Genomic DNA, 24,693 nt, shown 5'->3' on the forward strand with positions numbered 1-24,693 from the left:
TCAGGTTCTTTTCTTCCTGGGGAGCTGATGTCGAATATTTACCAGCATGCCATGGAGGAGACTTGGTCTCCAAAGGAAAATGTTTGCGTTGTTATCACACTAAAGGAGAATGGATGATGGAAAGGGATAAACCACCATGGAAGGAGAGCTTCACTGGGGACTGTGATGCTGAGATAGCCCCTAGTTTAACTAAGCACTTACTATGTGCCAAGCATTATACACAGTACTTTCTGCACATTCTTTTATTTTAGAGACAGTGGGGGACAAACTGACTCACATCACAGAGCTAGGATGGGCGATGCCATTGTGCCCATGCCCNTCTGCAGAGGCAGAAGCCTGACGGGGTCTTCTGGGAAGATGCGCCTGTAATGTCCCAAGCAATGACGGTAAGAAGCACGGGTTTAGAGCTGGATGGGAGAGGGGTGCCTGGGAGTCACAGGATAGACACGAGAAAGGCTACCCCTTCCATTGTGCCTCTCTTACATTGCAAAGACCAGAGACCTACAGAGTCTGGTGAAAAACTGAAGTCCTTACCCCTTTGGTCTGAAAATATAGAACCCCTCACAGTTGTGGTTCTACAAATGTGGTCCCCAGGTCAGCAGCATCAGTATCACCTTCAAACTTGTTAGAAATGCATGTTCTCAAGCCAGATTCTAGATGCAAGGAATCAGAAACTTCAGAGATGGCGCCTAGGAATCAGTACCTACAAGCCCTCCTCCCCCCACCATGTGATGCTGATGCATGTATAAGGTGGAGAATCCCTGCCTTAGCCTGACTTTCAGGCTTCCAGTCTCACATCGTCCCCCACCCTCATCCACACACTATCTGTACTACAAGGAGCCATGTTCTATCTCATCACACGGCCTTTGCACATGCTATTCTTACTGCCTGGCATGACACCCCCTATCATCCCCTAGGGAATCTTTCCAGATATCCCCAACTGAGTCACACTCTCACTGTCCATGCTCACGGCCACATCCACCACTCCTCCTGTACAGCACTCAACAATTTGTAATGATGTGTCTACTGGTGAGCCAACTGGTTCATGTCTGGCTCCCTAGATGCGGAGCACTGTGGGGGTGGGGCTGGTGTCTGGTTCTCGCCCACCATCTTATCCACAGCACCAGCAACAATTGCTGAGTGAATGAATACTGAAGAGTGGGGCCCACCTAGGGAGACACTGAGGAGAGACTTGCCCCTGCCTTGACCTGCTGACCTACAGGGGGACTGGTCAGCACTGGGGGACACACTGGTGATACTAACCTTGTTTCCTGCTTCCTGTTCTAGGGTGGATACCAGGAGAATGAGGAGAAGGATGTGTCCCTCACAGCGTTTGTTCTCATTGCGCTGCAAGAGGCTACAGATATTTGCGAGCAAAGGGTCAATGTAAGTGTCTTCCACCCTCTCCTTCTCCCCTCCCCTGCCCAGGGCACACCCACCTCGGAGAGTGAAATATTGCATTCAGGTGATTCCCAGTCATCCCAGTGCAATAAAAGCCACCACAGTGGCCATAATACCCAGAATAGCATAGTAATTCCCAGCATTTTTTGAGCAATTAGCTAAGATGGCTCTCCTAAAAGCTGCACATGTTGAGTCCTCTAATCCTTGTAAGAACCCAAGAGGTAGGGACTCTTATTATCCCCAAGTTATACAAGAGAAAACTGAGACACAAGGAGATCAAAGACTGGGTCCTTTCTGCCTGCTTTGCCATGTCCAGAGACTTTCAGCCAGTTTCAACTAAAGCATCTCACCCTGCTTTCCCCATCACTGCTACATGATCAGTGCATTGTACCTTGCTGCTTCCCTGAAGAAAAGGCACAACCCAGACCCAAGAACACATCAAGACTATTTTCTTAGTTTGGGAGATCTTAGGAATATTTCCAAGGGGCCCATGACACCAAAAAGGAAATGATTACAAATATTGTCTCATGGCAGTCTCTTTTTCCTCTGGTTTTGATTCTGAGGTAGAGAAGCTTAGAAAGACGGGCTCCTGAGAGTCACTGTACTTGCTCCTTCTGCTTTGTCCTGGAGTTTGAGAATTGTTTGTTGACCTTTAGCTTGCGAATAAGGGACCCCAGCATCTTACCTTCAGCCAGCTGCCTCTCCCTTCATCAGATTCAAGATAGAGGGGAACGTGTTGTTACCTTTAGGGCCTTAGAGAGACCCAGGCCATCTGGGTCCAATAATTCCTCTCTCCCGGCCAGCCAGCCTGCCTGGCAGAACCTGGCTGCCTTCCTTGGGTAAACAGCCAGACCGAAGCTAGAGCTTTTAGATTCCCATGGGTGTGGGATTCTAATTGGCCCGCCCAGGGTCAGGTGATCATACTTGGGCCAATCTGCTGAAGCCTGGAAGTAGCTCTTTCTGGGCAAACATGGCTGCTTCCTCTGTGACCGGCTGAATGAAACACGGAAGTTTCTGCAAAAGTCACAAGTAGATGGAGGACAGGCAGCTGGACGGGCACAATGATTAATTTCTGCTACAAAATGACAACACTCTTCCCGAGTACAGCATGGGCTGTAGAACCAGATTGCTGGAATGCAGATAAACAGTGTGCTGGGATCAGTCTGTGATCCCGACGTTCACAAGCTAGTTGTTAAACACAATCATTCTTTTCAATCAAATTATGTAAATTTAAATTAGACTAAGCATTAAGCATTAGAAACGAAGGTAATAAACACTCAAAATGCATCACTTCCTAACTGTTTTATTACTTTCCTTCATTATGTATGACAAATCTATCTATGTTGAGGTTATTTATTACCTATATGGTGGAAATGCTGTCTAATTCTGTGCTACTGCCTACCTTCTACCAACTGTGCATTCACTGACTCCACATAGTTTGAAATTGGCCATGGTAATATTTGTACCAAGAAAGTTCTCAAACACTACAAATCATGTCTTCCTCCATCCGTCATTCCTCTGGGTCTCAATATGGCTACCCGTACAGTAGAGATGATGATGAAAATAATGCCAACTCCATAGGATCCTGAAGTTCATTGATTGCAAGTGTGACTGCCATATAGTAAGTGTTAGTTATGAAGCTGATGATTAGAGAAGAGGTATTCCCAGTGGGGTACTGAAGCTGGTTCATACTAAGTCATGAGTGCTTATCTCATGTTCTCCCCTCCATGTTCTCATATCCGTGTTCAGGGCCATTACGCTGGTAGCTTGAAATTGGCCACAGTGGGAGCATTTACACCACAGTAATTGGCAGGCAATAATCCAGCCCCCTTCTGCCCCCCTGCAGTCTGGAGAGCTGGAGTTTAAACTGTTACGAGTACACCACTGGCTATATAAATTGTCCCAGGCACATCAGACGTACTCATCAACAAGGCAGTTCACGGAGACTAAAATGTCTGGAAAATCCAAAAAAGAAAAAGAAAAGACAGATCCTAAACAAATATGTCCCAAGGCCAGAAACATCCTTGTTTCCAAGAATTGGCATTTGTGTGATCCTTACCAGCTCTCTGTGGCAGCAATATCCACCTTACCAGAGAACCCAATCCTCTTTCTTACAGAACCTGGAGCACAACATCAATAAGTCAGGAAATTATCTTGAATCCCACTACAGGAACCTGCGGAGACCATATTCTGTGGCCATTGCAGGCTATGCCCTGGCCCAGTTAGGCAAGCTGGAGAAAGATCTCCTCAGAAAATTTCTGAGCACAGCCAAAGGTGAGGGGCAGCCTGGCGAGGTAAAGAGGAATGCATGGCCAGGGTTTGGAGGTGGTTATCTTGAGCTGGAATGTGTGGCTATAAGCTGCACTGGGATGGAAAGCTTCAAGATGAGCTGGAGTGCACGGTGCCAAGCCCTGTTGGGTGAATGGCTTTGAGTTGTGATCAGTCCTCACATTAAGCTACACAAGAAGGTAGCATCATTCATTCAACAACTGTGTGTTGAGCACTTGCTTTGACACAGGAACAAGACATGGGCTCTGATGTCAGACAGACCCAAATTCAAATCCCCTCTGCCATACTCTCTGTGTAACCTTGTAAAAATCACTGACCCTCCCTGGACCACATCTGAAGATGATATTTACGTCATAGGTGGTTGAGAAGATTGAAGGAGTAATGTAGGTAGAAGGTCTAGCATAGAGTGAGAGCTCTATCACTGATGTTGTCATCATTATCTCAAGGGTAATTAGGATTAGATAAGATAATTCCACAGGGAATTTAACACAGTACCTAGCACATAGTGAACACTTAATCATTGGCTCAGGTGAATATACTGCATCAGTTTTGCACCACTCACTGATGTGACATATGTCAAGTAACACATAGGCTGAGGTGGTTTTGCACAATGGAAGTTTGTTGTTGGAGAACAGCTCTCCTCCAGACACTCATGCAGGGATCCCGGCCTCTATCTTTTCATGGCTCTGCCACCCCGGGGTCCTTGGGATCCACTACATCTAAGCAGAAGGGGAAACAGTCAGGTGGATTGTGCAAGGGAGGTAGACCAGACATGGAAAGGCCCCCTAACAGTGCTAGTGTCCATTCCATCATCCAGACCTCAGTCATGTGGTCTGGACCTGCATGCAAAGACATCTGGGAGATGTAGTCCAAATATGACCCAGGAAAGAGGGAACATGTTGTTGTTTTTTTAATGTTCTTTTAATTTTGAAAGAGAGGGTGTGAGCATGGGAGGGGCAGAGAGAGTGGAAGACAGAGGATCCAAAGCTGGCTCCGGGCTGACAGCAGACAGCCTGACGTGGGGCTCAATCTCATGAACCTTGAGATCATGACCTGAGACAAAGTTGGACACTCAACCGACTGAACCACCCAGGTTCCCCAGAGGAGGAAATGCTTTTTAGTGACAACCTAGCTCTGTCACAAGTGCCTTCTTGGGCACTGGGGACATCACAGTGACCATAGCAGAGTCCCTGCCATCATGGCTCACGCTCCAGTTGAGGAAAGAAATGAGTTAATAGGTTACTATAGAGCATCATAGTGCTGGCACAGGACAGCACAGGATGTTTTGAGAGATAGAGGGAGGGCTTCGCCCACTCTTGGGGTGTCATTGAAGCTGAATTGTGCACGATGGGATTAACCAGGAATAGATGAGAAAAGGTGCTCCCTGTAGAGGGTACAGAATACGAAAAGGCCCAGGAAGTAAGAATGAGCATGGAAACTTTAGGGAATCTCCTGTAGATCAGTGGGAAATGAGAATTGAAATGGAGGAGTGACAGTTACTGAAAGAAGAGAGTGAGTCAGGAGCCGGCAGAGTGAGGGCCTTGGATGTCACTCAGGACACCTGAACACCAAGAAGTCTATTGTGAGTCCTTTTCTGAGTTTTCTCTGAGGCATCTCCTCGCTGGACAGTGCAATGAATATGGGGGATGGGGGTTCTCTCTGCAGACAAGAGAAGTTGGGAGGAGCCTGGCAAGCATCTCTACAACGTGGAGGCCACATCCTATGCCCTCTTGGCCCTGCTAGTGCTCAAAGACTTTGACTCTGTACGTCCCATCGCCAGCTGGCTCAATGAGCAGAGATACTACGCTGGTAGCTATGGCTCCACCCAGGCAAGTGACCCCATATCCCCCAGGCACATGCATGCATACCTCTTCTGACCTCCCATGGGCCTCCAAGAGAAGACACTAAGACCAAGAGGGGCAGCCCTTCTGTCCATAAGCCAGAGTGGCTAGAATGGAGTTGAGTGGTCAGGCTTTTTTAGTTTTGAACCAAGTTGTGGATTCCAGACCACATTCTGAAAGCCCAAGCAATGTTTTGAGCCTCCTGATATCTAGACCATGTTCTCAGCTCCACCAGGCTCCCAATATTAGCTCATATATTCCTGTGGGTTCTAGACCAGGATCTCAATTCCATCAGGCTCCCAGTGTTAGCTCATACCTTCCTGTGGGTTGTGGACTATGTTCTCATTTTGACAAGACTCAGAGTGTTAGCTCATATCTTTCTGTGGGTTTTAGACCAGTTTCTGAGTCCTACCAGGCTCTCAGTGTTAGTGCCTATCTTCCTGTGGGTTTTAGACCATGTTCGCAGTTGCATCTGGCTCCCAGTGTTAGCTCACATCTTCCCGTGCATTCTAGACCAGCTTCTGTTGTCCACCAGGCTCCCAGTGCCAGCTCATGGGTTCCAGACCATATTCTCAGTCCCAGCTGGTGCCCGGTACTAGCCCATATCTTCCCATGTATTCAAGATCATGTTGCCAGATCCAGCATGCTCCCAGTGTAGCTCATGTCTTCCTGTCAGTTGCAGACCATGTTTTCAGTCCACCAGGCTCCCAGCGTTAGCCCATATCTTCCTGTAGATTCTAGACCCGGTTCTCAGTTCCACCAGGCTCCCACTGTTAGCTCATATCTTTTTGTGGGCTCTAGACTATTTTTTCAGCTCCACCCAGCTCCCACTGTTAGTTCATATTACTCTGGGTTCTAGACCATGTCCTTGGCTACTCTAGGACATCATCTAAGCCTCTCTGAAGCTGGAGAGTGGGTTCTAAGACTTTGTTTCAATAGCCTCAGGCTCCAGTTTGACCCCTTTCTTCCTGGCAAGCTGCCAGTCTCAGTGTCCCTTTGAATTCTACGGCATATGTTGTGTCCCCAAGCTCCAACTCCATTCTTTTTTCACAAATGTGTTCTAAACACATTCTCAGTGATTCCAAACCTTTGTCCTAGACTCTCCTCTGGATGGGCTGGGGCACATTCTCAGTGGTGCTAGTGTTTCAGTCTTATACCTACAATTTCTGGTGGATTCTAGACCTCTTCTCAGTGTGGCCAAGCTCTTGGCTAAGCCTCTGTCTTTTGAAGAATCTAGAACATGTCCTCAGTGTCAACAATCCCCAATCTTATGCTCACCTTCTCTGGGGCATGGGTTCCTAGGCTATAGTCTCATACCGCCTTCCCTATGATCGGAATCTCTTCCTTCCCAGTGGGTTCTAACCACTTTCTCCATCTACTGGCTCACCCTCTTTCTTTTCATGGATTCTAGGCCACCTTCATGGTGTTCCAAGCCTTGGCCCAATACGAGAAGGATGTCCCTGACCACAAGGACCTGAACCTGGATGTATCCATTGACCTACCCAGCCGCAGCTCTGCCATCAAATACACCATCCTCTGGGAATCTGCTAGCCTCCAGCGGTCAGCAGAGGTACAACTGTGTAGCCAAACCCTTGCTGTCTCCCTCCACACCAGCCAGGGTTTCCCAGAGGCAAGAGATATGGCAGATGACTGTTGCAGCCAGGGGAAGGCTTGGTTCCCAACACCTCTCTCCTCTCTCCTTCCTCCCTGCAGACCAAGAAAAATGAGGACTTTGTAGTAACAGCTAAGGGAAAAGGACAAGGCACCTTGTCGGTAAGGAACAGGAACACACACTGGCTTGGCCCACCTTCTCTTGCATCTCTGGCCCAGAGGGACCATCTTCTTCTCAACTCAAGTGGGCTGACACGTCATCGTCCTGCTGTCTCACCAGGTGGTGACAATGTACCACGCCAAGCTCAAAACCAAACACACCTGCAAGAAGTTTGACCTCAGGGTGGTTATACGACGAGCTCCTGAAGACGGTAAAAGAGTAAAGACCCTACATGTGACCCTTCCCCCACCCTCATTCTCGTCTGCCCCCTTCCTGCATTGGGACCCAGAGACACCCCCTCCCATTTTCTGTCTCTATGTTTCTAGTCAAGAGGCCTCAGGATGCCCTGGACACCATGGTCCTTGACATCTGTACCAGGTAAGTGAGGGATAACTGGGGGTCATCTTGGCAATTCCTCAGTCTGTAACAAGGCTTCTCACAAAAAATATCTGTGGTAGGGCACCTAGGTGGTTCAATCGTTTTGAGCTTCTTACTTCAGCTCAGGTCATGAACTTACAGTTCATGGGTCTGAGCCCTGCGTCAGGCTCTGCTCTGATGGCTCAGAGCCTGGAGCCTGCTTCAGATTCTGTGTCATCCTCTCTCTGTGCCTCCATCACTTGTGCTCCATCACTTGTGCTCTGTCTCTGTCTGTCTATATGTCTCTCTGTTACTCTCTCTCTCTCAAAAATAAGTAAAAACGTTTTAAAAAGAAAGTGAATCTTTGAAAAAAATAACTAATAACATCTTTGGTACCTAATCCACTTAAGAGTACATTTGCATCTGGTGTTGTCTGAAGTACCTGCCAGGAGGTGGATACCCCAGGCAGTCCTCAGTCTGCACGGCACCTGAGACTAGCGTTGGTCACATAAGCTGAAACGATACAAGCAATCCTACCAAATCAATGGGAGAAGTTACAATTGTTCCATGAACTTTAAAGCATTTTATCACAACCTCAAAAACTCATCCTGCCAGTTAGAAAGGTACAGAGAAATGAAAATTACAGGAACATGAGAATTTGCTTACTAGTCTGTCAAATGGAACATTAGAACATGGAGATATGAGTAATTTTTTGTTCTCCTTTGTAAAACACTTACCAAAGTACTGTGCTTCTTCCTTCTGTTTGTATCACTTGGGATAAGGACGGAGCAAGCACTTTTCCTGCGACAGTGAATTGTCATGCGACCTTCTAACTTACACCAGCTTCTGACATCTAATCATTTGAGCTGTCAATGTCACAAGGCAGCCAGTCTCTCCAGTGGCAGCAAGGGTGACATTCACACAGTCTGCTGTTTCTTCTCTAACTCCGTTTATGTGCTATTCAAATTTTACCTCCAGCATCTTCATTTCACTGCTGTGCTTCATCTTGGCTGGCCTGTTCCCTCTGCCAACTGACCAATTTTGTAAAATGTCATGTGGTTTATCCTGGGTATAAGGAAGTGCCACAACCACAGGCCTTGCTGTCTGTGCATGAACTTCATAGGCTGCTCAGTGGCCCGTCAACACAGACTTTGAAAGACATGGTGTGATTGGTCACTGACTGTGATGTGCGTCTGTGATTTGCATAATGATTGGTGGACTCAAGAACTAGAGTCAAGACTTATATTGCACTTTATGGAACTACAACTCCTATAACCTGGTGCTGGGGACCTGGCGTTATTGAGCTAGACCATGGTACCATTTTCTTGTCTTTATTTTCTAGTAGAACTAAGGCATGGAGAGGTCAAGTGACTCATCAGTTGTCATATGGAGCTTGGACTTGAACCCATGCAAATGGGCTCCAGAGCCTGAGCTATTAGTCACCTTGATCATGACCTGCATTTCATTTATTCCCTTTGGGGAATGTTTCCTACAATCTAATATCCTTCTGTCCTCTGTGTGGGAGCCAGGAACCCCATTCTGTTCAGACCTCTTTGCCCAGACACTGACCCCAGGGCTGACCCTATCCTTGGCCCCAACTGTCCTCTCCCTTCCCTATTCAGGTACCTGGGAGAGGAGGATGCTACCATGTCAATCCTGGATATATCCATGATGACTGGCTTTTCTCCTGACACTGGTGACCTTGACCTGGTATGAAGGGCTTGGCCTTGGGGGCTGGCATCTGTGGGCAGAGGCCTCAGGAGGATTTTCACAAGTCCTACCTTTCCCCAGTTGAGCAATGGCATCGACAGATACATCTCTAAATATGAGATGAACAAGGCCTTTTCCAATAAGAACACCCTCATCATCTACCTGGACAAGGTAAAGCTTCCTTTTGGGACCTGATCTCTACCATGCTGGCTTCCCTCTGGTCACAACAGGCACAGGCTAGGGGATATGGGGTCTGTGCTGCTGGGTGGTGGAGGAAAGGGCATATAAAATAAGGTGGTCAATGCAGGTCATCTAATGTTTTCTAAGCAGCTCACCTTCTGACCATTCTCGTTCCAACCTCACTGTACACTTGCTTCCTCCACCTTCTTCTCATCAGAGTCCTAAACAACCATCAAAATGAGCCAATAGAGTTTAAAAAATAAAGGGCTCGGGTCACCAGGGTGGCTCACTTTGTTAAGCATCCAACTTCAGTTCAGGTCATGGTCTTGTGGTTTGTAAGTTTGAGCCCCCAGTCGGGCTCCATGCTGACAGCTCAGAGCCTAGAACCTGCTTTGGAATCTGTGTCTCCCTCTCTCTGCCCCTCTCCCAACTCATGCGCTCGCGCTCTCTCTCACTCTCGCTCTCACACTCTCACTCTCAAAAATAAATAACCATAATAAATAAATAAATAAACAAACAAACAAACAAACAAACAAATAAATAGTGTGCTCAGAGCTGAAAAGCATTCTTCTTGCTCCGCACCCCCTGGCATTTCTCTCTTTTCATATTTGCTCTCCATCTGAACTTCTCTCCCTGCCTTCCTCTCTAACTTAGACTTGAGCTTCCTCCTCTCCCCTACTTACACCTGCCCATTTTCCTATCCTCATATGCCCCCTGCTAACTCCCAATAGGCCCCAAGGCCCCTCACCCCATATTAGTCAGCAGAAGTAACACTGGCTGCTGTAATAAACCTCCTGAGAATATGAGGGTCCCAACACAAGAGTGTTGTGTTTCCCACTCAGGTAAAGTCCAGTTGGGAGGCTATGGAAAGGGTTTTCTGCTCCACACAGTCGCTCAGGGATCCGTGCACGTTCCTTCTTGGGGCTCCTCAATCCCTAGGATCTTAGAGTCCTCTGCTGGACCCCTCTTGTCTAGAAGAAAAGAGGACAGTGCATGATCTGGGGGCTGACATTCTCTTGCATTGGAATTTTTGTAGATTTAAATTTTTATAAGATTCCAGCCTTACAGGGAAATTGCAGCACAGTAAAACACATTTCTGGATATGCTGTACCCAAATTCACCATTAGTCTTTTCCTCCAAAATTACCTGCCACATATATGTACCTATGCTATCTATTTCTCTCTCTCTCTCTTTCTTTGACTTTATTTTTTCAGCTTGAATGAGATGTCATTGACATACAGCACTAAGTTTAAGGTGTATAATGTAATGATTTGATGTATGTGCATATTGGTCCAGAACTCCATCACACGGCCACACTGAACTAGGAAAGGAAGCTGACAGGTATAATCTAGCTGCGAGCCTTGGAGAAACGGGAAATGGCTGTGTTGAAGTGCTCATAAATCTTTTGCTAGAGACTCCTGCTCCCTACCCGTATCCCATCTTGCTGCCTCAGTTTCTCCACCACTGCTCCAACCTCTAGTACTCTATGCTGGGCTCCATTCCGTGTACCCCACTGACCAGCCTCCTTCCCCCAGATCTCACATGACCAAGAGGACTGTCTGACCTTCAAAGTGCACCAGTATTTCAATGTGGAGCTTATCCAGCCCGGGTCGGTCAAGGTGTACTCCTACTACAACCTGGGTGAGCAGCCCCCCTAGGGCCAGGGGGGCCTGGGGATCCAGGGATTCTGTGAAGCGGGGGTCTGAGGGTCCCAGGGTTGGGGACCTGGCCTCTCCAGGTCTGAGGGACTGCAGTTGGGAAATCTGAGCCCCCGGGTTCTCTAGGCTGGGGGGCCCAGCCCTCTGACACCTCCCTGCCACTCTGCCCGCAGATGAGAATTGCATCCAGTTCTACCACCCAGACAAAGAAGGAGGTTTACTGAACAAGCTCTGTCACAGAGATGTGTGCCGCTGTGCTGAGGGTGGGTGCAAAGGAGCCAGGAAAGGGTGGACAGCCCCCCCCAGATCCTCCTCCCATGGGGGTGGCCCGAGTGGGCTCTGAGCCCACACCCAGTGCACAGCCAGAGGGATGGGCCCAGGGGTGGCGGGCCCTGGACAAGACGTGTGGTGAAACCGTGTCCCCCACTCATCCACTGCGCAGAGAACTGCTTCATGCACCAGGTGGATGAAAAGGTCACCCTGGATGACCGTCTGGACAAGGCCTGTGAGCCAGGAGTCGACTACGGTGAGTGGACGCGTGTGTGAGCAACACTACGTGGGGCCGTGGTTGTGAGAGTGACTGGCTGTAAGGGCCCATGGGTGCATGTGGCTATACTTCAGATTGTAGTTGTGGATGATGTGTGTGTGTGTGTGTGTGTGAGCGCGCGTGTGTAAATGTGTTGTGAGGGGCCATGATTGCATGGGGATCCATGGTAATGAGTGCTGGGTGTGTGCAAGTGTGTGAGTGGACATGGTCATATGCCCCGTGGTGTGTGTGACACTGTAGTTGTGCCGAGCCATGGAGAGATGAGACAGTGGTTGCGGGTGACAGTGGATGGGAGGTTATGCCTAGGACTCCCTGTGTGGGTGACTGTGAGGTGCACGTGGCTCTGTGTGTGGCTGTGTGAGATGGTGGTTGTAGGACCATGCGTGGTAGGTGTGTTACTTGGGGGCAGGGACTGGGGCACGTCTGGCTGTGACCCTGCGTGTATCTGCTTGGAGACACCGTATGGCCAGGTGCGCNCGTTCTCACCTTCATCCCCAACTAGATCCTTCACCTCCTCACCTTCATCCCCACTTGGATCCCCCGCCTCCTCACCTTCATCCCCTCCTGGACCCTCCCATCCTCAACTGCATGCCCACCTGGATCCTCCACCTCCTCACCTTCTTCCCATTTGCCACTCATATGCAGCTCGCTTACAACTCTATTCTCTACTTGTCCTGCATTCCACGTGGGCTGTGCCCAGGAGGGGGCGTTAATGGGCAGGTCAGGGAGAGGTTTCCACTGTAGATATGAGTGAGCCAGTGAGGGGAAAGCATGAGTCAGCGCTTAGGCAGAGTGTGGGGGTGTGGGCTATGTGGTCACAGCATCACCAGAGCTGCATGGGGGCAGCAGCCACAGGCAAATGGTTTCACTGGCTGCCTAGAGGACCTTGGCCCCTGGATGCCTCTTCTGATTAATAACACCACTGGTACCTCTAGGTCTATCGAGGGTGGGATCCATTTTCTGGCTCTAAATGAGGTCATCATGGGAAAAGCCCTGAGTCTGGCAGTCACCTCCTTTCAACCCATATCCTCTATGGCCCCTAGGTCCTGTGAACCCCACACCCCAATTCCAAGAATATGAGGGAAATAGATTCACAGCTACCTGTGCTCCCTCCAGGCCTGGGTTGTCTGGCACCATTGTCAAGGGGAGACTCAAAAATCCTCATCACATACTAGGTGTTGCAGCCGACATGCGGCAGGATGCCTGCCCACCCGCCTTTATGTCCTTCTTGTCTTTTGTTTTCATGCCAATTTCCTCTTTCTTTTGCCCTGGGATTCATTTTCTTCCTTTTTTTTTTTTTTTTTTTTTTTTACACATCAGGTATTGTTTGGTTTGGGCACGTAGAGACTGTGAATGGCACAGACACGATCTTTGGAACTCACATTGTAAAGACAGCGTGGAGTTGATTTCAGACAGTTAAGGTGTCTAAAAAGGAAAGGAGAAAGGGCAACATGAGAAACATGCCTACATTGGGTCCACCACTATGGTCATTTAGATAAAATAATGGTCATTTTATGTGTCAACTTAGCTAAGCTATGGTTTAGTCAAACACCAGTCTCCATGCTGCTGAGTAGGTAGTTTTTTGATGTGATTCACACCTATAGTCAGTTGACTTTCAGGTTGATAATGTAAGTGGGCCTTATCCAATTAGTTGAAGGGCAGAAGAGGAAAAGAATTGGTTTCCTAAGGAAGAAGGAATTCAAGATAACAGCATAGAAATTCTTTCTGAGTTTCTAGCCTTTAGACTCAAAACTATAAAATCAACTTTAAAGGAATCTTCAGCTTGCTGACTTGTCTATGGATTTTGGACTTGCTAAACCCCATTCACATGAACCAGTTCCTTAAAATAAATTGTGTGTGGGGCGCCTGGGTGGCTTAGTCGGTTAAGCGTCCAACTTTCGCTTAGGTCATGATCTCGCAGTTCGTGGGTTCGAGCCCCGCATCGGGCTCTGTGCTGACTGCCAGCTCAGAGCCTGGAGCCTGTTTCAATCTGTGACTCCCTCTCTCTCTGACCCTCCCCTGCTCACGCTGTCTCTCTCTCTCTCCTAGAAATAAAAAAAATAAAAATAAATAAATAAATTGGGAGGGGGGCACCTGGGTGGCTTAGTCGGTTAAGCGTCCAACTTTCGCTTAGGTCATGATCTCGCAGTTCGTGGGTTCGAGCCCCGCGTCGGGCTCTGTGCTGACTGCCAGCTCAGAGCCTGGAGCCTGTTTCAATCTGTGACTCCCTCTCTCTCTGACCCTCCCCTGCTCACGCTGTCTCTCTCTCTCTCCTAGAAATAAATAAAACATTAAAAAAAATAAAAAAAAAATTGTATGTGTGTGTGAGAGAGAGAGAGAGAGAGCAGACAGATAGATGATAGATACATAGACACAGAGATAGATGATAGATAGTAAGTTGTAGATAGATTGATGGATGGATGTGTGGCCAAGTGGATGGATGGATGGAAGGATGGATGGATTGATGGATCATCAGATGGATAGAGATGGAGATATATTAGTGGTTCTCTTTCTCTGGAGAGCCCTGACTAATGCAGATGATTGGGGAATACAAAGAAAGCTATCATGATGAGGTATTCTTAACACACGGATGACAAGGAGGAGTCAGCAGTGGAAGATCTGGAAAAGACTCTTCCAGATGAAGGAAAGAGTATGCGCAAAGGCCCCAAGACCCCTGGCCAAGTAAGCATTGGCGTATGGACTTTAAGATAGTGAAGACCACTTAGTGTCTACTCTAAGCTCAAGGGAAGGCCAAACTTTTTCTATAAAGGGCCAGATAGTAGTTGCCATGGGCTGGGAAGCCTGGGGGATGGGAACTGCTTTATGGGTATGGGCTTACCTTTTGAGGTCCTGAAAATGTCTGGGGACCATACAGAGTTGTCTGACTTTGGAAATGTCCTAAATGCCACTGAACTGCCCACTTTAAGATGGTTGGTTTTATGTTATGTGAATTTCACCCAGGAAAGGAAAGGAAAGGAAAGGAAAGGAAAGGAAAGGAAAGGAAAGGAAAGGAAAGGAAAGGAAAGGAAAGGAAAGGAAAGGAAAGGAAAGAGGAAGGGAAGGGAAGGGAAGGGAAGGGAAGGGAAGGGAAGGGACGGGAAGGGAAGGGAAAAGACGCCCTACGCTGGGGACCCCAAACAGCTGACATGTATTTCTCACAGTTCTGGAGGCTGGAAGTCTGAGACCAAGGTGCCAGTTTGGTCGGGTTCTGGTGAGGGCTCTCTTCCTGGCTTGCAGACACAGTGGCCCTTTCACTGGGTCCTCAAACATCTTCAAGTGGCAGAGAAAGAGAGGGAGAGAGAGGGAGAAAAAAGAGAGACAGAGAGACAGAGAGATTATATCCACCACTTAGGGGCACTCATCAGACTCAGGAAGACTCCACCCTTGTGATCTAACCTCCTTCCCAAGGCTCCACCTACAAATACGTCACACAGGTGATTAGAACATCACCAACTGAACGGGGGGAGTGGTAGCAGTGGGTATGGAAACAGGTGGCTGGGGTAAGATCTGACTTTGGGATTGAATCGCCAGGGCTTGCTGAAAGGTGGGATGTGAGCGAGAAGAAAAAGAGAGGGCTGCTCAGGCCACTTCCGGGTGCCCCCAGGACGCCTTCCAAGTTTGGACTTAACCTAGTTAGCCTAGAGGCTGGTGGTTCCATCACCTGACTGAGTTCCAATTTAAACTTGCATGCGTGCATGCACACACACACACTCACAGGCACACTCATCCACACGCACACACATCCACACATGCAGGTGCGTGTGTGTCTGCACCTGCACACACCTGCATGCATGCACACTCATGTACACCACACATCCACACCTGCATGCACACACCTGTACACACCTACACACGCTCATGCACACCACACACCTGCGTGTACACACCTGCACACTCATGCACACACGCACCTACATGTGCACGCCTGCACACACTCATGCACACCACACATTCACACACCGATGCACATGAACCTGCATGCACACACCCACATGCATGCACACTTACGCGCACCTACATGCACACACCCACGTGCGTGCACACTCATGCATACCACACACATGCACCTACATGCACACACCTTCACATGCCCACGTGCGTGCACACTCATGCACCCCACTCATGTACATGCACCGCTTGCACACACCTACACACACCCGCATGTGTGCATAGGTGCACATACACACATGCCTGCACCTGCACACATCTCCATGCACATGTACACAGAGCATACGCATGCGCACACACACACTAGACCCAGTATACACACATGGACACACACACACACACACACACACAAAGCACTCCTGTATCTTGCGCTTCCCTAACCACCATCTCAAACCCTATACGGTATTTTCTTCTTTACTGGGCTCCTCGTCTCTCACCTCATTAGAACACGAGCCCCTTAAGACCAGGGACATTTGTCTCTCTTGTTCACGCTGTGGCCTCAAACCTAGAACAGTGCCTGGCACACAGAGATGATCTGTAAATATTTGGTCATGGAGTGAATGAAGCAGCCACAGGGAAAAGCTGGGGCCTTCCCCCCTCCATCCCTACCTGAGTCACATCTTCAAATGCCCCTGGAAAGTGTGAGAGGCTGTATGAGTGAGAGTGAGATGGGGCCAGCCTGGGGGTGGGGGGACAGGAAGAAGAGGAGGGCCAGTGGGGAAAGGGGAGGGGCTGAATCCCTGCTCTAAAGGCTGAACCCCAGGACCCGCGGGTGCCTGTCTGCAGCGTGCGAAGCCCAGGAGCGTTGGGCAATTGTGGTTTCCTCCCTGCCCTCAGGGACCAGCCGTGCTAGCCCAGCCCCGAGGCGCCTCGAGACCTCGTCTGCTCAGGCATGGAGGAGACGGTTGTGCGGCCCTCAGTGTTTGTGGTGGACGGACAGACAGACATCCCATTCACGAGGCTGGGGCACAGCCGCCGCCGAAGACCGCCCTGCACTGCAGCGCAGCTGGGCCTGGGCCTTGTGCTGCTGTTGCTGGCGGCTGGGCTGGCCGTCCAGGGCTGGTTCCTGCTACGGCTGCACTGGCGCCTGGGGGAGATGGTCACACCCCTGCTGGTGAGTGGGGCCTCGGGGCTCATGGCTGGTGGGTCTCCTGTGTTACTGTGCATGTCTCTGTGCGCGTGAGTGCAGCACAATAAACGACTTACAGTAGCTCAGTGCAAGTCAGTTCACTTCTCTGAACCTCAGTTTCCTCATCTGTAAAATGGGTGTGATAATAAGAGTGCCACCTCACAGGGAAGGAAATATGACACTGTGTGTGTGGTGCCCAGCGGTGACTGCACAAGGGAAGAGTTCACCCAACCGGAACGGATATGTTTTTTAATTTTTTTTTTAATGTTTTATTTATTTCCAGGAGAGAGAGAGAGACAGCGTGAGCAGGGGAGGGTCAGAGAGAGAGGGAGTCACAGACTCTGAAACAGGCTCCAGGCTCTGAGCTGGCAGTTAGCACAGAGCCTGACGCGGGGCTCGAACCCATGAACCGCGAGATCATGACCTAAGCGAAAGTCGGACGCTTAACCGACTAAGCCACCCAGGCGCCCCACGGATATGTTTTTTAATTGAGGTATAAATGACATGTAACATTCTGTCAGTTTAAGGTGTACAGCATAGTGATTTGACACATTTATATTGCAATATGATTGCCAAAAATCGCAGCATTAACAGTGCTGTGGGGTCACACAGCTACCATTTTTTCTAGCAGTGGGAACAAATAAAACCAAGTCTCTTCACAAGTTTCACGTTTATAATACAGCCTCGTCTGTAACCCCCAGAACGGACGTTCTGACATTGCTGATTATTGTTAGCCATACCCTGATCACCATTATTCGGGACTGTCGCTAATTCACTTTGTCCAAGTCTGCGAGCATCTCTCTCTGCCTCAGTTTACGGTCGGCTGTGGGTGTATCTGTCTGTTTGCCACACCTGTGAGCCTCCGCATCCCACCCACGGCCATGTGCTCTTGGCCCTTCATGTCCTGTGTTTCCAAGTCATTTCTCCTTGTGACTGAACCTGATGGCCGCCTGGGCGTGTCGTCCGGGTGAACCTGAACTGTCATCCTGCGTACGTGTCTCCACATGCGCACGTACTGGCCTGTCTGCAGCCCCTGTGCTGGCACTGTGCACAGACACACGTGGATCCGTAAGCCACATACCCACATATCTGTGTCCACGTGGGCCTTGCCCGTGTGTCACATTAGTGTCCAGGCCCTGTCACGTGTCCATATCCACTTGTTGCCATTGATGTCCACGTGTCCTGCCATCTTGATGTCTACACATCTGTAAATATTACTTACTTAATTAACCCTTATATCCTGCTTACTGTGTGCCAGGTGCCGGAACATGCTTTTATACCCATGAATTCTCTGAATCTTAAATAGGCACCATTCACATGTCTATTTGAAGAGGGGGAAAATGAGGCCCCGGGTGGTTACCAGGCTGCTGGGTGGGGCAGGGGTGTGTGTGCACATGGCCCTGGGCGCTCGTGGGAGGGCGGTGTCTGTGGTCCGTGTGTGTCTCACAGCTGTGAGTCTGAGGATGCCCATGGTGTGGGGCACGCAGGTCCTCACCGTGGGTTCCTTTGCATTTTCAGGATGGAGAAGCAGAATCCTGGAAGCAGCTGACAGAAGGTGAGTCAGAGTCCTGGGTCCCGGGGAGGGTGGAGGTGGGATGGTTCCCACGCTGCCCCCGCCCCCTCAGCCCGTTGCCCAATGTGATTTACACAACTGGCCCGAGCTCCACAGGTGCCCCTCCCCCGAGCCTGAGAAGCAGAAGTCTGGGGCATTCCGGAAAGGGTGGGGTTGACACCAGGAGGTAGCCGTGATGACCCTGGCTGGAGGCTGGCCCTCACCCCTCACCGCCTCCACCTCTAACCACTCACCCTCTCTCTCCAGAACGAAGGTCCCACCAGGCCAACCCAGCAGCACACCTCACAGGTGAGGGGGACCCCGCGGTCCTAGCATGGGAGAGGGGCAGGGTGTCCTGGGGAGACCAGACAGATATCCAGCATGTCCGAGTATTCATTCAGTCACCCACTCACTGTTGACAGTCTTGGCCCACTACCTATGTCGGTGCATTTCTCATATTATTGAATAACCCCTTACAAGGCGCTCACCATGTGTCACGCGCTCTATACATATTAATTCATTAAATCTTTTTTTATTTAAAATGTTTATTTATTTGTTTATTTCTGAGAAATAGAGAGAGAGAGAGAGAAAGAGAGAGAGCATGAGCAGAGAAGGGCCAGAGAGAGAGGGAGACACAGAATCTGAAGCAGGCTCCAGGCTCTGAGGGGTCAGCACAGAGCCCGATGTGGGGCTCAAACCCACCAACCGTGAGATCATGACCTGAGCTGAAGTCAGACGCTTAACCGACTGAGCCACCCAGGTGCCCCTTAATTCATTAAATCTTAAGGAGGCACCATTCACATGTCCATTTTACTGAGAGAAAAACTGAGGAGCATGGAGATTCTAAGGCTTCTGGACCGGGNTCATTAAATCTTAAGGAGGCACCATTCACATGTCCCTTTTACTGAGAGAAAAACTGAGGAGCATGGAGATTCTAAGGCTTCTGGACCGGGCTCTGCTGGGTCTCTATTCCTTGGCTCTTCCGCTCACAAGTTTTGATGCTTTGGGCGGGTCACTTAATGGCTTCACGCCTCGGTTTCCCCTCCTGCAAGGGGAGGGGGAGAAAAGTGATTTAAAACGTATAAGCAGCAAGTGACTTGACTTCTCAGTGCCTCAGTCCCCCCCCACCCCAAAGTGAGAATAAAGTGAATTAATATGTATCAAGTTCTCAACCTAAAACAGAGAGGAGTCGTCACCCTCTCCCACCCGCAGAGGGACACATACTGACCAGACCCCTCTGTCTCCGTCCCCAGGTGCCAACTCCAGCCTGACGGGCAGCGGGGGGCCGCTGCTCTGGGAGACAAAGCTGGGCTTGGCCTTCTTGAGGGGCCTCAGCTACCGGGACGGCTCCCTGGTGATTGCCCAGGCCGGCTACTACTACATCTACTCCAAGGTGCAGCTGGGGGGCGTGGGCTGCCCGCAGGGCCTCACCGGCGGCCTGCCCATCACGCACGGCCTCTACAAACGCACCCCGCGCTACCCCGAGGAGCTGGAGCTGCTGGTGAGCCGGCGGTCACCCTGCGGGCGAGCGACCGGCTCCCGCGTCTGGTGGGACAGCAGCTTCCTGGGGGGGGTGGTGCACCTGGACGCGGGCGAGGAGGTGGTCGTGCGGGTGCCGGATGAGCGCCTGGTCCGGCTCCGTGACGGGACCCGCTCCTACTTCGGGGCTTTCATGGTGTGAAAGGAAGGAGTGACGGTGACGCCTCCCCTCAGAGGGTGCCCTGGGGAACCCAGAACCCAGCAAGCAAAGAGCTCAGCGGGCACACCCGGGGCCGACAAGCCAGCCACCCCCGAAGGCTGAAGACCCAGCAGGCACCTCTGAGGCACCAAAGGAAACCGCAGACCCCGCCGCGGGCAATACTGAAGGCCAAGACCCAGAGACCAAGGGTCTGCAGACCCCCAAGCGGGGGAAAGCTGATCTGCCTGATATTCAGGAAGAAGGGGTGAGGGGTGGGTATTTATCTTTTTGACTCAGAGAAGAGTAAGACTTGGGGGTCCAAGGACGCGGCCAGAGGTCAGACAACCTCAGCCTCCCCCACTCTCACCAGTGTGGGTGGTTGGAGGAAGGGAGTCGTCATCACCAGGACCCACGGGCAGCCCAGCCAGTCCCACCTACAGCCACAGTCACACACAGGAGACCTGCTCACAGGTGTGCAGCTCCACCTCCTCCTGGCTGCGTAAGACCCTGAGGCACGCGCAGGGATGTGCGGCAACCGCCGGGGCCACCAGCTCTCCCAGGAGGGGGGAGGCTCTGTAGTGTCTGTGATTTCCTCGATGTAAATATTCCCATCACGGCTGGTTTCTGGCTACCAATGGATCAGCATCCGGCTGACTGGACCTCAGCGCAGCTGAGCATTCACATCCCACCGGGACACCACGGCTGTGTTTCAGCACCCAGGTCGGGGCCTGGCTTGTGGCAGGCACTTGGAAAATGTTTGCAGAGAGAAGGAAAGGGAGGAAGGGAGGAGGGAAGGAAGGAAAGGAGGGAGGAGGGGAAGGAAGAAGGGAAGGGAAGATGGAGAGAGAACGCAGACACGCCTACAGCATCACAGAAAATCACAAGCCTCCATGTGTCCTTCACACCTGCACTCATACACACAAAGCATCACATTCTCCACAACCAAGTCACCTTATGTGACCACTACGTATGACACAATCACACACAAGTTATCATCACAGCCACAGTGACCCAAAGGGGCCATGTGGTCACACCAGTTGTGACACGTGGAACGCCATGCCCATCACATCAGATTTCCACATGCTGCATCATGGTCACACCCATCACACACACACGACATCACACACAAACACACACAGCCTGAGGCTCCTCCCAGCCAAGACGAATACATCCTGGATGAGGACCAGACACTGTCTGAAGCCCTGGGCTCCCTGACCGTGGGTCTTGGAAATAAATAGCAAATGTTGCACCTGGGTCTGTCTATTCTCAGGGGAAGGGTGGCTTGTAGAGGCAGAGGGGTAGACAGAGTCGCCTGGTCACTCTACAGATAAGTAAACTGAACGTGGCTGGCCCAACTCCATGTAGCAAGCTCGGGGGAAGGGCAGGAGAAATTGGGAACCTCATGTCCAGGTCTGCCCCTCCCCCTCAAATCTCCCATTTCTGATGAAATGGAGGCTGCACCCACCAAGCACCCTGATTGCAGACATCCACGCAGAGTGACGGTCTACTCAGCCAGCTGAAAGCTTGAACTAAGTGAGAGCATGGGAAGAGTGAGGAGAGAGGGACAGATAATAATATGCATACAAATCAGACAGTCCGTACAAATGAGCATGTGCCCTGGTGTGGCTGGAGGGAGCTGTTAGTGCCCAGGACCCAAAGTCAAGGGCTCAGACCCCAGAAGTAGATGATTATTGTTGTTGGTGTTTATACTGTTGTCATCGCTGCCCAGAATGGGGAGGGAGGGAAACTGGCTTTGCAGGCAGATGGTCCTGGGTTCCAATTCCACTCTGCCACTTGCTTCTGTGTGACCTTGAGCAAGTCCCAGCACCTCTCGGTGCCTAGGTTTCCTCATCTGTAAAATGGGAGGTAACACTGGTTCTTGCCTATAGGTCTGTTTTAAGGATGGAATCAGTTCAGACACAGAAAAAGCCATTGTAGCATTTGTGAGGCACATTCCCTATGTCAGGCATCTTGTAATGAGTTGCAACCTTACATGCCTCATACACATATCTGGGCATGGCTGCTCCCATGTTCCATTCGTAGAGGCAGGAATGCTGGACTCCCCCTCCATTGCGACTTCACACCTCTCTGCCTTTGAGGGCTGGTGGGAGGTGGGGCAGCCCCTAATGCCCAGCCCCAGCCCCCACTGGAGTTTCCTTTACTCTTATCACCATTTTTCTGTTTCCGTGGCTTTGATGAGACCAAGGTGTGGGGACAAGGTATTTACAAAGCCTACAGCAGCCACCAACTTCCGCCTGGGGATGGAACCTGTCACTAAGTTTAGCCTCCAAAGATCATTCCTGGGAGGGGCCTCCAGCCCTGAGGTAGAGGAGCAAGTGGAAGAAGAGAGGGTGGGTAAGAGAATGGGTAGGGCAGGAGGGAGATGGAAAGAGAGGGAGGGGAGGGGAGGGAAGGGAAAGACAAGGGAGGGAGGAGGGAGGAGGCGCAGAGAGCCCCACAGGCAGGCATCAAGGCTGGTGCTCTAGGAGACCTAGACCCCAGCTTGATTTCAGATAGTGCATGGGGTGGGAAGCCCCCCATCCAGGCCACTGACCTACTTTACAACTTCTGAGAAGTTTATCTATTTGATTTCCGCTTTCACCTCCCATGCTTGGCATCTGTTCAGGCATCACCTTCCCCCACAGTCAGCTCTTCCTCCAGACCTGAAGTCTGCATTCTTGCCCTCCCCCAGCCCCTGGAAAGCTCTCCCTTCATCTCTTGCCAAGACTCAGAGGTGGTAGAAGTAAAAATAATCATGATAAATCATTTATTAACCTCACATTATAATGCTGTGTCCATCCTACTAAATATCACTGTGTTCAAATACTGGAATGCATGGACTCTGAGAAACAGAATGGGAAGCCAGACCATCAGGGTTTGAATCCCCACTCTGCTACTTCCCAGCTGGGTGATCTCAGGATCCATCCTTGGCCTCTCTGGGCCTCAGTGTCCTCATCTGTAAAAGAGTTTAATAGTGGCATCTACCCTACCTTGGTTATTGTGAGATGAAATGACTTGAGTGTTTAAGTAGTTTTCCAGAGCTTGGCCCACAGTGAGCTCTTTAATCTCCAGTAGATATTCTTTTTGTAAGCATAGCTGTGATCATTTAAGTCTGAATTCTTTTCAATGTAATACATTTGTATTAATGTAATACATTTAAAGTTGGAATTCTTTTCAGTGATTACATGAAAGGTGACCTTACATCCACAGGCCACATCTAGTCACTGGGTGTGTTTTTAAAATGGAAATTAGTAGCCAATATTTAAACACAACAAAATGTTGTGTGTGGACAAATCTGAATTTCTGGACTTTCTTGGAAATTTGGAAGCTGTGAACACAACCCAGGCTGGGCAGTGGCTGCCCCTGTTGATGGGGCATGGGGTCACCACCTCACCAGGCTACCTCACTCCTTGTTGTCTCCCATACAGAGGCTGAAGGTCAGTTGCCCTTCAGAATCGTGTTTGTGTGGTTGGTTGTTTCTCTTAAAGTAATAAGGATAATCAATCACAGGTCATGCTTCTAATGTCCTCCTGACTGCCAGATGCTGCGCTAAGTGCATTAATTCACAGTCACTCACCCAATCCTCATAATGACCGTGGGGTGGGTAGTGTTGTAACACCCATCTTGTGGGGAAATCGAAGCACAGAGAGATGAAGGTGGGAAAATAAATGACAGCCTGAGATGACCACGAGTTTCAAGAAGAGTGAGGGTTCATCGTGTTATTATTCACTTCCTGCTGCTGCTGCTTAAACTGGTACGATTGATGATCTTTTAGCTCTAGAAGTCAGAAGTTAGAAATGAGTCTTACAGGACTGAAACCAATGTGTCAGCGTGGCTTTATGCCTTCTGGAGGAAAAGTATGACTCCAAATCTTTTTATCAGGGTCTGCCTCTATGGGATCCCAAACTACAACACATGTGCAGCATATATAAGTCACAATTTGCAAGGAAGGCAGATAACGTAACTCTCTTTCTATTCCTAATGCAAACTTAATCTGTGCAAAGATCCCTTTGCACCAGGATGCTGGAAACTATCAGTCAGTTGAGAACCATCCTTCTCACATGCTCCTTTCCCAAGACTGCAAAATTTTCAGGGAGCCTAGCCAATGCCTCAGCTTTAAGGGTGATGGAGGGATCCATCTGATTCTAACCTGCCCACGCAGGTGCCCACTGTCAGTCTGCTTCTTACCCATCAGCCCTCCATTTTCATGCTTGTGACCCATCAAGCCTGGTGCATTCTCTGCTGCTCCTGAGCCTTGCTCACGAGGCTGATTTTCAGCCAGGTGGAGGCACCGGAAGCTCTTTGAGGCTGTCTGTGGCTTCAACTGCCCAGAGACACCATCGAGTCATTTCCTTTTTAGGGACCTGCAACTTTTCTGAGCTCTGCAATGAAGGACTTAAGGCTCTTCTAGTTTGCGGTGCCCCTAGAACTTCTCTGGGGAGCTTTCTCTACTCCAGGCCTCTTTGTTCCAAAAAGCAGGACACAGGAGCTCCCTCCTGCTATGGGTACTGAATCGTGTCCCCCAGAATTCATATGTTGACCTCTAATGCCCAGTACTTCAGAATGTGATTGCTTTTGGAAAGCGGGCCTTTAAAGAGAAAACTAAGTAAAATAGGGTTGTTGTTTTTTTAA

General features: G+C 50.0%; 2 protein-coding genes across 3 annotated transcripts; both read left to right on the forward strand.

Moving 5' to 3' along the window:
• Positions 1 to 325: 325 nt before the first annotated feature.
• Positions 326 to 11,769, forward strand: LOC144241861 (complement C3 alpha chain-like). The gene is made up of 13 exons (XM_077776546.1): positions 326 to 386; positions 1,288 to 1,386; positions 3,519 to 3,675; positions 5,356 to 5,519; positions 6,943 to 7,101; positions 7,245 to 7,304; positions 7,423 to 7,513; positions 7,629 to 7,680; positions 9,282 to 9,369; positions 9,451 to 9,540; positions 11,085 to 11,190; positions 11,381 to 11,470; positions 11,650 to 11,769. The coding sequence occupies exons 1-13, from the start codon at positions 369 to 371 to the stop codon at positions 11,751 to 11,753; spliced, it is 1,278 nt and encodes a 425-aa protein (XP_077632672.1). The 5' UTR covers positions 326 to 368; the 3' UTR covers positions 11,754 to 11,769.
• Positions 11,770 to 16,493: 4,724 nt separating this feature from the next.
• TNFSF14 (TNF superfamily member 14) lies at positions 16,494 to 21,308 on the forward strand. Of its 2 annotated transcripts, XM_077751917.1 has the most exons (4): positions 16,494 to 16,816; positions 18,350 to 18,386; positions 18,651 to 18,692; positions 19,637 to 21,308. In XM_077751917.1, exons 1-4 carry the CDS (start codon positions 16,595 to 16,597, stop codon positions 20,062 to 20,064), a joined length of 729 nt encoding a protein of 242 aa, XP_077608043.1. In that variant the 5' UTR covers positions 16,494 to 16,594; the 3' UTR covers positions 20,065 to 21,308. The 2 variants fall into 2 exon arrangements, with proteins under 2 accessions (XP_077608043.1, XP_077608053.1); XM_077751927.1 differs by lacking the exon at positions 18,651 to 18,692.
• The last annotated feature ends 3,385 nt before the right edge of the window (positions 21,309 to 24,693 follow it).

This window comes from Crocuta crocuta, unplaced genomic scaffold, assembly GCF_008692635.1.
Source record: "Crocuta crocuta isolate KB4526 unplaced genomic scaffold, BGI_CrCroc_1.0 scaffold110, whole genome shotgun sequence".
Lineage (NCBI taxonomy): Eukaryota > Metazoa > Chordata > Mammalia > Carnivora > Hyaenidae > Crocuta > Crocuta crocuta.

Excerpts from the sequence above, each read along its gene's own strand:
- TNFSF14 (XM_077751917.1), top strand. The coding sequence starts at position 16,595 with ATGGAGGAGACGGTTGTGCGGCCCTCAGTGTTTGTGGTGGACGGACAG. Across the intron at positions 16,817-18,349 it reads AGATGGTCACACCCCTGCTG|GATGGAGAAGCAGAATCCTG; the intron begins GTGAGTGGGGCC and ends TTGCATTTTCAG. Across the intron at positions 18,693-19,636 it reads CCCAGCAGCACACCTCACAG|GTGCCAACTCCAGCCTGACG; the intron begins GTGAGGGGGACC and ends CTCCGTCCCCAG.
- LOC144241861 (XM_077776546.1), top strand. Across the intron at positions 7,102-7,244 it reads GCCTCCAGCGGTCAGCAGAG|ACCAAGAAAAATGAGGACTT; the intron begins GTACAACTGTGT and ends TCCTCCCTGCAG. Across the intron at positions 11,471-11,649 it reads TGTGTGCCGCTGTGCTGAGG|AGAACTGCTTCATGCACCAG; the intron begins GTGGGTGCAAAG and ends TCCACTGCGCAG.